This window comes from Salmo salar, chromosome 03 (genome assembly GCF_965601325.2).
Source record: "Salmo salar chromosome 03, fSalSal1, whole genome shotgun sequence".
NCBI lineage: Eukaryota > Metazoa > Chordata > Actinopteri > Salmoniformes > Salmonidae > Salmo > Salmo salar.
Window position 1 is genome coordinate 45,592,980 of NC_138293.1, and position 14,521 is coordinate 45,607,500.

Sequence of the window (14,521 nt, forward strand, 5' to 3'; positions counted from 1 at the left end):
GGATAGGATACGACAACACCCTGTGACGCCTTGTTGTTCATATAATCCCATTAGTGCAAATCATTGCAATGGATGTCAATAAACAAGCTAATTAGTTGCTGAGTAAATTTGTGCCTCATTAGCAAATACAAGAATTGCAATCTGAATGGGGTGGTAAATGAAGCTACACAATTAAATGCTATACGAATTATTGTCAAATTGATAGCTATTGGCCTTCACAAAGCTAATTGGTACAAGCATTTTCCCAAAAATAGCCCACCACTTTTTCAATGGGAATTATGAATAGGGCTTAGATAAGAATTGATACAGCTAGAAACAGACAACATTCATATATATTTTCAGCACATTAGCATTCTTAACATGCCATATCATAAGCCTAAATAATGTATAATTATTTCCAAAGACTGGTTATTGCGTGCGTACTGCTGTGATGACGCGCGAATCAGGTGTTGCTTCATATATCGCTGGGAGCTGTCCTGGTGCTGAAAACAGAATCGCTCGTCCTAAGACTGGGAGGAGATGCTATACACGTTCACTACTCCGATCTGAGCATCTTGCCAAAGGTAAAAAATCATGCGTATGACTTTTAGCATGTCTCAAGCAAAGACTAAGTAAGATGTTTTGTAGGTTCATGTGTGGACATTCTAGCATTCCATCTTTTGATTTTGTCTCTCCTCATCTCTCCTCGCTCAAGTTCTCATCTCTTATCAGATCTCGCTAATCACTTGGAATTTCTTTGAATAAGTGATAGCTGTGTGTTGTTGTGATGAATGCCAAATAGTCTATTCATGTATTTTGTCACTGGGCAAAATTGAGATGTGAAGTAATTTTGATTCTATCCCTCGCGAAATTGGTTTCATATGGGTTTTAATAGAGATGAAGGTTTGGAGAAAGGCAGCCACAAGCGAAAGCTTGCCCTGACAACGGCCAGTGACTCATCCTGTGATGTAGGCTGTAGTCATTTAAAACAGAATGATTCGCAAATATAGCCCACTTTCCAACTTTTTATCATTTGTGCATTGAATAACCACTTATAGTCTATGGATTATCAATGAACTGAGATTCTGAACAAACAGTGGGGACATTTCATTAAAATAATAATATTTTTTAAAGAGTATTAGTAGATTCTAAGAATTGTAAAGATAACATCTCAGATAAAATAAATAATAAATGTGCAGCCCATAGTTTTTTTTTCAGATGTTTAATTAATTACTAAACTTCATTTTTAAGCCCGTGTTTTATCATAGTTATTTCTAAAAAGATCTGTCAGTGTATTTTGGTATTTTGCGGAGGGGGCACACCCTCCCAGGTAAGTGGTTCCTTCCAAGGTGCACCATGGAGCAAAGATATGCTAGACAGGATGCTATATACTCTAGTGCATACAGACAGCATCATCAGTGGAGGAGCCTTTGATTTGATTTTAGCTGCTGGTGATGGGCAGGACTTGCAGGATGTATGTTTGTAAATGAATTTGATCAAGCTATGCAGTTTGTTTATTCCTTATTGATGAATAAATAAAAAGTAATGTTTTGTTGTTTCTTTGTAATACCAGCCACCTAGCAATTTTATGAAGTTGGCTTTAGCTAGCCAGCTAGATAGGTTCCCAATCTCCCAACCTCATAACTAGCTACCAAGCCATTTCAAACTATCAATTAAGTTAAAATAGCTTGTCTAAGTACAGGTGACTGTCCAAATAAAGGAAACACCAACATAAAGTGCCACCAGAACAGCTTCAATGTGCCTTGGCAAAGATTCTACAAGTGTCTGGAAATCAATTGGAGGGGTGCGACACCATTCTTCTGAGAAATTCCATAATTTGGTGTTCTGTGGATGTGGCAGAAAACGCCATCTCAGGCGCTACTCCAGAATCCCATAAGTGTTCAATTGGGTTGAGATCTGGTGACAGACAGACAGACAGACAGACAGACAGACAGACAGACAGACAGACAGACAGACAGACAGACAGACAGACAGACAGACAGACAGACAGACAGACAGACAGACAGACAGACAGACAGACAGACAGACAGACAGACACTTTAAATCCCCTATGCTCCTTTGAGACCACTCTTTCAAAGTCACTGAGATCTCTTCTTCTAGCCATGGTAGCCAAAATAATGGGCAAATGGGCATTTTATACATGACCCTACTGAGCATGATGTAATGTTAATTGATTAATTAACTCAGGAACCACACTTGTGTGGAAGCACCTGCTTTCAATACACTTGGTTTCCCCTCATACACTCAAGTGTTTCCTTTATTTTGACAGTTATCTGTATCTTAGCTAGCATGCCTGCTGGCAAGGCTGCTAAACTTCAGAAAATACAGAAAATACTTTAATTCTTGGGCTGTGATACTATATACAAGTGTGGCAGTTGTACTAAACTCCTAAAGCATAACAGTTCTTAATTGTACTGCAGTGGGCTAAATCAGGGTCTTAAACAAATCTGCTTGAAACAAAAGTATACACCTCACACACATGGTTATGGGCTTACAAAAAAGAAGACACCTGTACCATGTCATATATACAGTTGAAATGTATTCAGTTTTGAGTTTGCTTCCCAATATTACACCTTATATACATCACAGAAGACTGAAATATAACAGAACCGTTTCAAATATAAACACTGGATTTTCAGCGGGTTTTTAATTATGAAATTATGAAAAATATGAATAACATTCCACCCATGAGGCCACTAGCTAGGTAATTTGACTGCAGGAAAGGGCTACAGAATCAATGTGCATTTTTTATTAAAATGATAATTGAACAGGTAAAGAGGTCTGCTTAGATAACCTATGCAGAAAAATAATGATTGTGGCTCTAGATTGCAGGAAAAAGCTGTTTCAGGTGTTTGAAAAATGCTAAATTCTCCAACCGCCCCCCCATCTTCAAATACTTTGTGCCCCCTCTAAAATAATGGGTGCCTGACGCCCCTGTGTTCAGGCATATCATTGTATTGAACTCCTCCCTTTGTCTCTCTCTCTCTAGGCTATAATAAGATGCTGTCACTCTTCAAACTATCCACAGGAAAAGCTGTTGTTCTCGCCTGCCTCCTCCTCCATGCATTCTCTGTGCAGGGCGCGTCCCGCCCTCGCCACCACAGGCTCAGAGGTGGGGAGGCCGAAGAACTGCAACCCGCCGTCTACCCGCCCAGCCCCGACATGATCAAAGCCCTGGAGTACATCGAGAGCCTGAAGCAGCGGACAGATGGGGGCCAAGAGAGAGAGGAGCCAACAAAAGACTATGATGAGGTCGAGAAGTTCCGCATTCTCCTCCAGCTCGCCTCTCTCCAGGGCGAAGGCGCACACGAAAGGCAGTCCTCCCCGCCGGCCCAGAGGCAGCAGGACATCCCGGCTGAGCAGTTGGTGAGAGCCTTGCTCAGGACCCTCCAGGAGCAGCCCGCTAGTCCCCCCAGACCCGCCCTTGTGGTGCCGGTGAATGACCGCCGCGTGCACAGGCACCCCTCAGCGAGCACAGGCAGCCCCGTGAACACGCCTGCCTACAGTGGCTTCCCGAGGCCGCACAAGAAGTACCCACTGATGTTCGAGGACGAGGAAAATAGAGACAGCTCCAAGCGCGCCACAGAGGACCTGAAGGAAAAATACACCCCTCAGAGCCTCACCAACCTGCGATCCATCTTCAAAGAGCTGCGGAAACCATCCACCTCCAACAGCCAGAAGCGCCAAATCTTTGACGATGATGACGATTTATTCAGTCCGAGGAACCTGGCCTACGAGAACGTGGCGGGTGGGGAGGAGTGGATTCCTGTAGAGGAGAATGTCGAGACAGAGGAGGTGGTGAACAGGAGCCACGAGGAGTTCGACAGGGCTCTGCAGCAGAACTATGACGAGGAGGAGGAAGAGAAGGGCGACGGAATGCAGATGCAACGCAGAGCCGGCCAGAATAAAGAGGACCCCGATACTAAACTAGTAGATTATTACCTGTTAAAGATCCTGGGAATGAGCAAACATGAGACAGCCAATAGGCAAGCCGGAGAGCAAAAAAAGAGACTAATCCGCCACCCCCTGGTGGACCCCCGGGCCCTGAACGAGCTGTTAAAGATCTCCCTCAAACTCCACATCCCCCCTGAGGACCTTATCGACATGCTGATCACTGAGGAAATCAGAAAACTAGACCATCACCCACAAGCTATCACCCGCTACACGACCAGCAGCAAACCGAAGATCAGATACTACAGCCGGAGACTGCCAGTCAAAAACACTCCTGAAGACATGGACGAGGAAAACTTCCTGAATATCGTCGAAATGGAAACCATCAGCAACGACTATCCTGTGAATCGGCGGCTGCTCAAGAGTGCCCCTTCCCCGCCCCGAGTTTCAGCACCACCCGCCCCGGCGAGAGTTTTAGCACCAGCACCGCCTCCCGCGGCTGCTCCAAAAGTCCCATCCTCATCCGGCCGAAGGGAAAACTTATTTATGTCGGAGCTCAACAAGATGCCTTTTAAGAGAGAATCTGCCAACGATGATGAGGCGGACGAAGATGAGATGATGACATTTCTGGCGGCCAAAATATTAACTAAGTACCCCAGCACGATCAGCAAACGCAACACCCAATCTCAGGCGAACGGACAGTTTCCTTACGAGCTATACGAACAAGCCATGAAAGATTACTTTGACCAAGCGGACACAACGACAAAGAGAGATTCAGAGGGTAATGAGGAGGTAGTGGAGCCCGCGGAGATCCAGGTGAAAGATCAGGTTCCACAGGAGACCGCAGCTCCAGAGACGGAGGAGGAAAAGGAGCATCACGGAAAACCGGTTGCTGGAATGTAGGCTACGTTGTGAAGACAAGCGACTTAAGACATCCTCTACTAAATAAATGTTTATACTATCAATAACATTCTACTAGTTTACATAAAATGTGTATATGAAGGAAATAATATATTATTTATATATATACATATAACGTAAATCAGTGTGCTGGGCTGGAGGCAGTGTGTGTGTCGTGTATATATCTGGGTTTGTGAGTTCCCAATCTTGTATCATTGTGAAAATGTCATTCCCTGATATAGGCTAGAGATTAAGACGTCACCATCCTGCCTTCCAACCCCCTGATGCTGCAAGCGCTGTAATAGTTGGACTCTTTCGGTTGTTGTGGTATATATATGGTCATTTCTAAACCATTTTGTATGTGTTCAATAATGTGTGACAAGTTGGAGACTAATAAAGCATTAGCTGTATTATTTTCTTCTTGCTGCGTTCTGTTGTCTTATTATAATACACTGATCACTAGACCTACATTGATACAGTGATGATTATATATACAGTTGAAGTCGGAAGTTTACATACACCTCAGCCAAATACATTTAAACTCTGTTTTTCATAATTCCTGACATTTAATCCTAGTAAAAATTCCCTGTCTTAGGTCAGTTAGGATCACCACTTTATTTTAAGAATGTGAAATGTCAGAATAGTAGAGAGAATGATTTATTTCAGCTTTTAATTCTTTCATCACATTCCCAGTGGGTCAGAAGTTCACATACACTCAATTAGTATTTGGTAGCATTGGATTTAAATTGTTTAACTTGGGTCAAACGTTTCAGGTAGCCATCCACAAGCTTCCCACAATAAGTTGGGTGAATTTTGGCCCATTCCTCCTGACAGAGCTGGTGTAACTGAGTCAGGTTCGTAGGCCTCCCTACTCGCAGTGAAATAATCTGTCTAAACAATTGTTAGAAAAATTACTTGTGTCATGCACAAAGTAGATGTCCTATCCGACTTGCCAAAACTATAGTTTGTTAACAAGACATTTGTGGAGTGGTTGAAAAACGAGTTTTAATGACTCCAACCTAAGTGTATGTAAACTTCCGACTTCAACTGTATATGGATTCCACAAGCGCTTTTTCTTTTTATACTTCCCTTCCTTCTAGTGCAAGCTTGGACCTAAATAACGTTGAAGCAGAATTAGATGTACAATTAAAAGTGTCAGTGGCTGCCTATAAATTAAAAATATACCGATAAATGTGTTTTATCATTGCTTATCGTGCGCTTAAGTGAAATAGTTTGAAAATCAAAACTTCAGGACCATGGCCATGTACCGCAGATAAAACATCAAAAACAATGACAAACATTAAATAGTCTAGCCGACAACAGAAATACAAATCCCCAGAAGATTCTGGTATCAAAATACACTTTAATCCCAAAGTCTTCAACATTCAAAATCAATAATTAGTTATATAAAAAACAAACAGTAACATTCACCCAGATAAATAATTCCCTTTCCAAAAAGGCTAGTCCCAACCAAGATAATACAAAACAAGGCTAGTCTACAAGATTTTAAAACGCAACTTCAAATACATATTCTAAAGAGGCACTTCTTCAATTTCGATATACATCTTACATGCACAACATGTCATTGAAGAAATCAAGAATTGATTCAAAAGCACTTCGTGGTGATATATTAGGATTGTTATAACCACAGTTTTCAGTAACAACTTCAAGGATCCAGGAGGATGGGTGATCATATCAATAATAACAGCAAAAGGCTCGTCCTTATCTTACGAGGAAAAATAAAGCAGTATTTAGAACACTCAATCCAGGATAAAATGTCCTGCCCACCTAAACAGACAGATACCGTCATAGAAATAGAATTCTAGAACTCGTAATTCCATGGATTCTGTACAGTAGGAAGACTTCCAGTTCTGGAATGGTCCTGTATTCCAAATTCCTTCTTGTGTGTGTAGACCCCCGGTTCCAGTATTAGAACGCAGGCTTGCTCATGTATTCCTCCATGGTCTGGAGAGGAGAGATGGACAAATTCATTGTGTGATCTCCATATCAACAAGCCTTGTTTTAATGTCATGAATATTCCGTCACACCTACATAACATCTTTGTATGTAGCTCACATCCATTAAGACATAAGCATGGAACGTTTACACACGGCACTATGCTACTAATAGAATCACAATCATTAGCCTCTAACCTTTGTTCAAATTCAAGGCCATCCAAGCTCCAGTTCATAATCACTGTTGTCAATCTCAGCCTAAAGCAATGATGATGAAGGTGATGAAGATTCAAATGAGTGATGATGCATGCTATCTGAACAGTTGCAATAGAGACTAGGATCAAAATGTTAGTTGTATTTACTAAGCAAGCAGATAGTGAAACTAGGGATGGGCGCGAGTACTCGATTCAAGGTTTGTATTTGTTTGCTAATAGTCAAATAAAAGTACTCAACACTTACAATGCAACTATTTAGCAGGTGGAATTTATAACCGCTGACAAAATGTCAAATTCTAAGATGAACTTATTGTTTGTGGACTATGTCAAGTGCAGTAAAATTATGTTACATTTCCTTTTCAGTTGTATCAGAACAACCAGTAATTGGAACGACCAATAGCATACCACAAACTTCTTCCCCATTTCACAATAACATGCATAGTACGAGTTTTCAAATGCCCATCCCTAAGTAAAACCAAAAAGGGCCATGCAGAGTGTCGCTTAGTGCCTATAGCGCCACAGAGAGGCTGGATGGATAGTACAGAGAGTAGACAGCTCCTGCCAAAGCAGACATACAGCAACGAGAGAGCGAGAAGAATCTAAATTGGTTCAGTCTTATGGACAGAGACCGACAGAGAGACAGAATGAGGATAATAGAGCCATAAGTAAACCAGTTAATATGGGTCATGTAGGGAAGCCTATTAGCTATGAGATAGGAGCAGAGAGCTCATCAGGAGTCAGTCAACAGCACTGCACATTCAACCCACAAGACATTAACACCATTTCAACAGTCCACTTTCATCTGGTTTTTACTAAGGAATTATAGGGTAAAATGGGTACTTTTCAGTACCTACTTTAAAGAATTCATTAAAATTGGTAACTACTTGTAACTAAATGGTGCATTAAATCCTAAATAAACATTAGGTTAATTATTATGCAACTATAACAATTGTACCAGGCAAATCATATGTAAAAAAACAGGTCAATATCAGACCATAAGATAAAGTGTTTACAATGTTGCTTCTATACACTGATCTAAGGTTAGTTTTTGCAATTCTCCCCCAAATAGTCTCAGTTAAGATTGGAAGCGGAAAACACTGATCCTAGATCTGTGTCATGGGCAACATCTACCTTGAGTGTGGTCTCACACTCACCTCCTGTAGCATGTCTGAGGCCTCGATGGAGCGGGATACGACCTGTTTGGACGTCTCCTGTACCTCTCCCCCCAACAGAAACTCATCCAGGATGAAGTAAGCCTTTTCAAAGTTAAAGATTATGTCCAGCTCACATACCTTGGTAGAGGAAGAGAAAATGACCCAAGGTTCAAGAAGTAGAGTCCAGTCTAGCACAAATCAGTTTACGGTGTTAAATACATACTATGCAGGCAGTGCAGTTTGTTGAAAAAGACAAAGAGGAGGAAATTGGAGGGGGAGAGAGAGAGATCAACACAAATGGAGCGCTGTGTGAGAGAATCATACGTTGCCAAAGTACTTGTCCAACAGCTCCACATAGCGATGCAGCACCTCCAGGGCTAATAGCTCATTCTCCTCAGCATCCAGACCACAGCAGAAATACAGACTGGCATACCTACCGTACCGAGAGAGAGAAAGTGGTAGAGACAGTGAGAGAGAGAGAGAGAGAGGAATAACAGAGTAATACAGCAATACAGTTAGAGTTCAGATGATTGAATATGAAGAAGAGGAAGCCACTTTAGTCGTTTGATAAGCAACCTTAGGAGAGGAGAGCACACCGCTTGCTATTCATCTCCCCTCCCACTCCCTCCCGTACACTCCCCTTCTCACTTCTTGTAGACGATCTTCAGGTCTTTCCAATGCAGGAAGTTGCAGGAGCGTGGCTTCCGTCCCAACACCATGGTGGTCATGTCCCTGACGATCTTCTTCTTCTCTCGCTCAGGGATGGGCGTGAACCACTTCTGGAGGCGGAGCTTGCCTTGGCGACTGAAGAGCAGCAGGAAATGCATCTACAGGACAAGATGCACCAGAAGGTTAGTAATATAACAATAACGTATGCCCTTTAGCAGACGCTTTTATCCAAAGCGACCTAGTCGTGCTTGCATACATTTTACGTATCGTGGCCGAGGGAATCGAACCCACAATCCTGGCTTTGCAAGCGTCATGCTATACCAACAGCCATACAGGACCGCAGTGAGAACACATAGAGAGAGGAGAAAGAAATATAGGCCAGGAGGATGCTGGGTTCCAATATTTTGAGAATGCATCCTTCTGTCCTTCCTTCAAGTAAACACTGACTTAACATGGTCAGATAGTCAGGTGAAAGTAAGGATTCCACAATTCAGCAATAACAGCATGCAGTACACCAACCCTGTCATGTCAGATAGTGGTTATCAATGAGTAGGGCCAGACTGAATCTGTGTTTATTTCAAAGAATATGTATAAAAGTAATCTGCGTATTCAACTGAAAATCAGACACACACAGCGAGTCACTGAATGACTCAAGTTGTATACAAGGCCCCCTGTATTAACTCGCTCTTCCCTGGAGCCCCATCAGCACCATGGATAGACCTTTGGTAGGGCTGCCCCCCATTCTTCAATTATATTGATACTTTCTTACTGCTCCTGTAGACAAATTATTTGTATATCATGGGCCTTAATTTTCTGCAAAAACACAGTCATCACACATTGTATGCTAAGCAAGCTAAAACCAAAGATAAAAGGGAATTAGTGAAGTATCTTTGCTAGAAATACTAATGGGGTGTGCTATATCATCTGATCATCTCTAATGTAGGCTAGATGAATCAGCTAGTTAGCTAGGATATTCAGTCAAATATCCTAGCTAATATCCTGTCCCTGACCGGGAGACAACACATGCTAGCAATCCAAAGTAACCTACTACTAGCAGTATTCATTTCAAACTCACCGCTCAGTATTCATTTCAAACTCACAGCTCGGTGCCGGTGGACAGCTCGTGCATGCGACAAAGACGAGTGCAGCAACGCACTGCCTCACTCGCGGTGGCTAAAGGACTTTTTCCAAGATTCATGAGTTTGAGAAATTATCTAGTTTGATAGGCAATTTGTTGCATTTAAAGCTACAAGTGAGAAGAGTCCAAAAATAAAATAAGATCAGTAAAACGTATTTTTTTTAAAGGCAATTAAAAGGCAATTTTTTACAAAGGAGGGCAAAAGGGCCCCCGAGGACTATTTGAGGCAGTCCAGTAAAGATGTTCATTTACTAACCTAACAAGACAAAGGGAAGTAAAATTGAGAAAAAGCCAGAAAGGGAAAGAGGGGGAGGGACAAAAGGTACCTCAACCTGAGATGAAAGAAAAGGAGAGGGGGGAGGTAAGCAGTGCTAGAGGCGTCACTACAGACCCTGGTTCGATCCCGGGCTGTATCACAACAGTCCATGATCGGGAGTTCCATAGGGCGGCACACAATTGGCCCAGCATCATCCGGTTAGGGGAAGGTCATTGTAAAATAAGATTTTCTTCTTGAAACTGACTTGCCTAGTTAAATAAAAACATTTTAAAAAGTAAGCAGATAGACCCAACCTCTTGTTTGATGCTATGGTTTTGTTTCCAAAAGAGTTGAGATGTATTCGTACTGTTTAGAGAGTGCATTTCCTTGCTTTGTTCAGCTAGATGTCCAACGTGATCTTGGTTTTAGGATCTGATTGACTAAGGAAAAAGGCTCTCTGATTTCATTTTCCTGCAATTGTTGACTTGAATATCTGGGCAATGTGTATTGTTGTCAACTGTTGAAGTGAGCCACCTAGCAGCACCAGCAAAGCCATTTATATTCAGGGACATTTGATCCATTCTTTGGTCTGACAAGAACAGAGTACGCACAGAACACAAAATACAGTTCAAGTTAATTTCACAGAATAAATGTTTTTTCTCAACCTTGCACTGCAGATGTGTATTGCTGTCAATGAAAGGCAAAATAAAAAACAATGGTGGAACAAGCTCCCTCACGACGCCAGGACAGCGGAGTCAATCACCACCTTCCGGAGACACCTGAAACCCCACCTCTTTAAGGAATACCTAGGATAGGATAAAGTAATCCTTCTAACCCCCCCCCCCCCTTAAAAGATTTAGATGCACTATTGTAAAGTGGTTGTTCCACTGGATATCATAAGGTGAATGCACCATTTTGTAAGTCGCTCTGGATAAGAGCGTCTGCTAAATGACTTAAATGTAAATGTAAAATATATTTCAGGGACTTTTGAGGGATTCTTTGATTTGACAAGGAAGGACAGAGTGTAGGCTACATAAATAATATAGACCCAAGTTTACTCAGAAAAGCAAGGTTTTCTACAATGAAAACGCCATACCTTTCTAAAATGTCATTTAGAGATACTTTATATTGAAAGGTCACGGCAAGTATCTGCAGAGTCCCAAATAGGCTACTCCTAAGTAGCACAACACGCTCCTGGAACCTAAACCAACTTTGGATTCAGGTTGTATATTGGTGTTACAAAAACAAACGTAACAATGTTCTCCCAACATTCCTAAATAAAGATATTTGAAACATCTTTCAAAATTGCCAATAGGTTGAGATTTGGTACTGTTTGACACGTATGAAAAGGAACTCTTGGCCAATGTTTCTAAACGTTGTCAGAAGGTTACAAAATGAGCGTTTTAAATAAATGTATCTGAAACCTATTCCAACAGGTAGGGATTTGGTACTTTTTGCTGAATGCCGATACGCGAATTCAGCAGTAACGTCGTCGGGTCAATGGGTAATTTGTATGTGTGATAACATGTAACATTAGATTTTATGTAATCAGTGTTGATGTTCGATTATTAAACAACTGAATGCCTGGAGTTATCTAGTTAACATTAAGTTAAGTAAGTTAACGTTTTAGTACAAGGTAACGTTAGCTTACCTAACTCCGTTGACTCACTAAACGTAACGCTAGCTAAATTGACTAACGTTCAAGTCAACTAGGCTTATTAACACTAACGTTACCGTTCTGCTAGTTAACCAGCCAGCTGACCAGCCGTAACGTTACTCCCTTGCCTTGTGTTCTTCGGGTCATCATTCTCCTTTTGCCAAGTAAGTTACTGCTGCTTCGGGTTTCTCAAACCAAGCCTCGGGTGTGTTCACTGACACAGCTGTTTCAACGTAACTTAAATCAAGTCACCTTGCATTGAAACATGGCAATCTCTGTTTTCTGTCTACAGTTTAAGCCTGCCAAACAGCCAGTCAACGATCCAGCTGTCATTGAGATTATATATATATATATATATAAAAATCTCAGTGACACGACCAATACATGCAGCAGTAAGTTGATTATACACTGAGTATATTAACACGTGTAGATCCGATGCTTATGACATGTTTTCTGTTTTGTACCCAACAGCTGATATAGATGAGTTCTTTATGGAACCCTGCTTTCCAGAGAAAACTTTGTTTACCCCTACCGCCCAGATATCAGGACAAAGTGTCTTGCATGGAAAAATTATTTATGATTTCACAACGAACAGAATTTCTGCCCAATGCAATGCCAAATAAATCATGCTTCTTATGAGTTGTAAGTACCCAAAAGATATCCCACAAAAAGGAAAGGCCTCCAAAGAGTTCCCAACATTTTGGACAGTGACATACACTATATGGCCAAAAGTATGTGGACACCCCTACTAATTATTGAGTTCAGGTGTTTCAGCCACACCCATTGCTAACAGGTGCATAAAATCCAGCTGAGCCTTTAGCTCCAGTGAAGGGTCATTTTAATGCTCCAGGATACAAAGTCATTTTAGACAATTGGGTGCTTCCAACTTTGTGAAAACAGTTTGGGGAAGGCCCTTTCCTGTTCCAGCATGACTGTGTCCCACAGACACACTCCAAAATCTTGTGGAAAGCCTTCCCAAAAGAGTGGCAGCTGTCATATCCACAAAGGGGGGCCCAACTCCATATTAATGCCCATGGTTTTGGAATGGGATGTCCAACAAGCTCATATAGGTGTGATGGCCAGGTGTCCACATACTTTTGGCCATATAGAGTATCATCAAATTAAGCTGTCACATCAAATTTCAAATCAAAATCAAATTTATTTTTATATAGCCCTTCGTACATCAGCTGATATTCTCAAAGTGCTGTACAGAAATTCATGAATTCACATTCATTTCAAATCTGAGGTGGAGAAGTACAGATCTAAAATGTGTGTCACTGTCCATATATCTTTGGTGTTGACTGTAATAGCATATCGAATCCACATACCAGAGTTTTATCCAATCTTCTACAACTTCCTACAGGCCTACCAGCCAAAACAACAACTGGCAGAGTAGTGCTACCTGTAGCATCCAGTAAGAATTTTGCATATCTGTTACACTACATAGTCAACCTCCCTTAGTAGTGCCCAACAGTATCAACACATCCCTCTATTTTCCCCCTCAACCAAAACCATTGTGTTTTTCTGAAATGTCACAATGCACTGTTAAGAATGAATGAATTGCTTTATGCTAAACCTCCTATCCATCCTCATAGGTCTCCAACAAAATGAATCTGCATCCACAAGTGCTGTTCAGTCTCAGGAGATAATTGCAATGTCTTCATCTGTGATTTAACAGTGCTTTTGTCAAAATAGCAACTCCATCCTCCTTTCTGCTAAAACAGCTTGTCTAGGACCCAATTATGTGTCTCCGTTCTAATCCATGATGTCTTGTTAAGCCTTCTAGACAAAGGTACTGATGAAGCTAGACATATAATTGAGAACCAGCAAGAGCCACTGAGGCTCCTTATTGCTACAAGGCCATCAACCATAGCTGAGGACCTCGACATTCTGCCATCACCGTTAGACTCTGTGGCTGACCTGAAGCCTCTGTGTAAGCGGATGTCAACAGAGGAGAATTTTCACAAACAATTGGTATGCTTTCACTGCAAGTACTTCTTCAACACAAAAAGATAAATACCGGCCGATAAAGTATTATAGGGCTACTACTGTAGGTCACATTTTTCATTGGTTCTGTCAGACATACCATTAATCAAATTCTTAATTACTCGACATCCTATCTCAGTATGTATGGGTTCAACACAGTGGGGAAGACTGGAGGATGATAGGGCGCATTGGGACCAGTAGACTGGTCACAGTTCAGTATGAAAGGGAGAAAAGAAAGTTGCCATTCGAAGATCTAACTCTTAAGAGTCACGACAAGTAGATGCACATTAACACCGGACACCCTAGTAGAACCTTTATTATTTATAGCTCAGAAGACAACCAGCATCTATTTACACAGAATCCATTGGCCTCATTGTCCTAGATCTACAGTATAATACCATATTGTGCTGCTTTACTACTAATTAAACAGAATTATGATGTGTTTCAATCTCATTCAGAGGTCTGCAGCAGATGCCACAAAGAGGGGGGCAACAAATACAGATCAAAGGTAGGACAGGTGGATTTCCTCATCAGATATTTTGTGTTCATTAACAGTACGCAACAGTCGCATAAGTGTTTTACTTACATGAAAATGTTCTTCATTGTAATTTCTCTGAATAATTATTTTGTATGATCGACTCCGTCGTAGCTCGCTAATACAACAGCTGGATGTTTAGCCTAGTCTAGCTAAATACCGTAG

General features: G+C 41.5%; 2 protein-coding genes across 3 annotated transcripts in view; one reads left to right on the top strand and one right to left on the bottom strand.

Moving 5' to 3' along the window:
- The first annotated feature begins 501 nt into the window (after positions 1 to 501).
- scg2 (Secretogranin-2) lies at positions 502 to 5,211 on the top strand. Its single transcript, NM_001141636.1, has 2 exons — positions 502 to 563; positions 2,990 to 5,211. The coding sequence occupies exon 2, from the start codon at positions 3,001 to 3,003 to the stop codon at positions 4,792 to 4,794; it is 1,794 nt and encodes a 597-aa protein (NP_001135108.1). The 5' UTR covers positions 502 to 563; positions 2,990 to 3,000; the 3' UTR covers positions 4,795 to 5,211.
- A 907-nt stretch (positions 5,212 to 6,118) lies between these two features.
- Positions 6,119 to 14,521, bottom strand: part of ap1s3 (AP-1 complex subunit sigma-3) — an 11,596-nt gene continuing 3,193 nt past the window's right edge. Inside the window, exons 2-6 of one of the 2 annotated variants that reach the window (XM_014191952.3) lie at positions 8,764 to 8,942; positions 8,440 to 8,548; positions 8,116 to 8,253; positions 6,945 to 7,004; positions 6,135 to 6,756 (exon numbers count right to left, since the gene is read on the bottom strand). In XM_014191952.3, coding sequence (XP_014047427.1) covers positions 6,957 to 7,004; positions 8,116 to 8,253; positions 8,440 to 8,548; positions 8,764 to 8,942 — 474 coding nt within the window. In that variant the 3' untranslated portion in view covers positions 6,135 to 6,756; positions 6,945 to 6,956. 2 annotated transcript variants of the gene reach the window in all.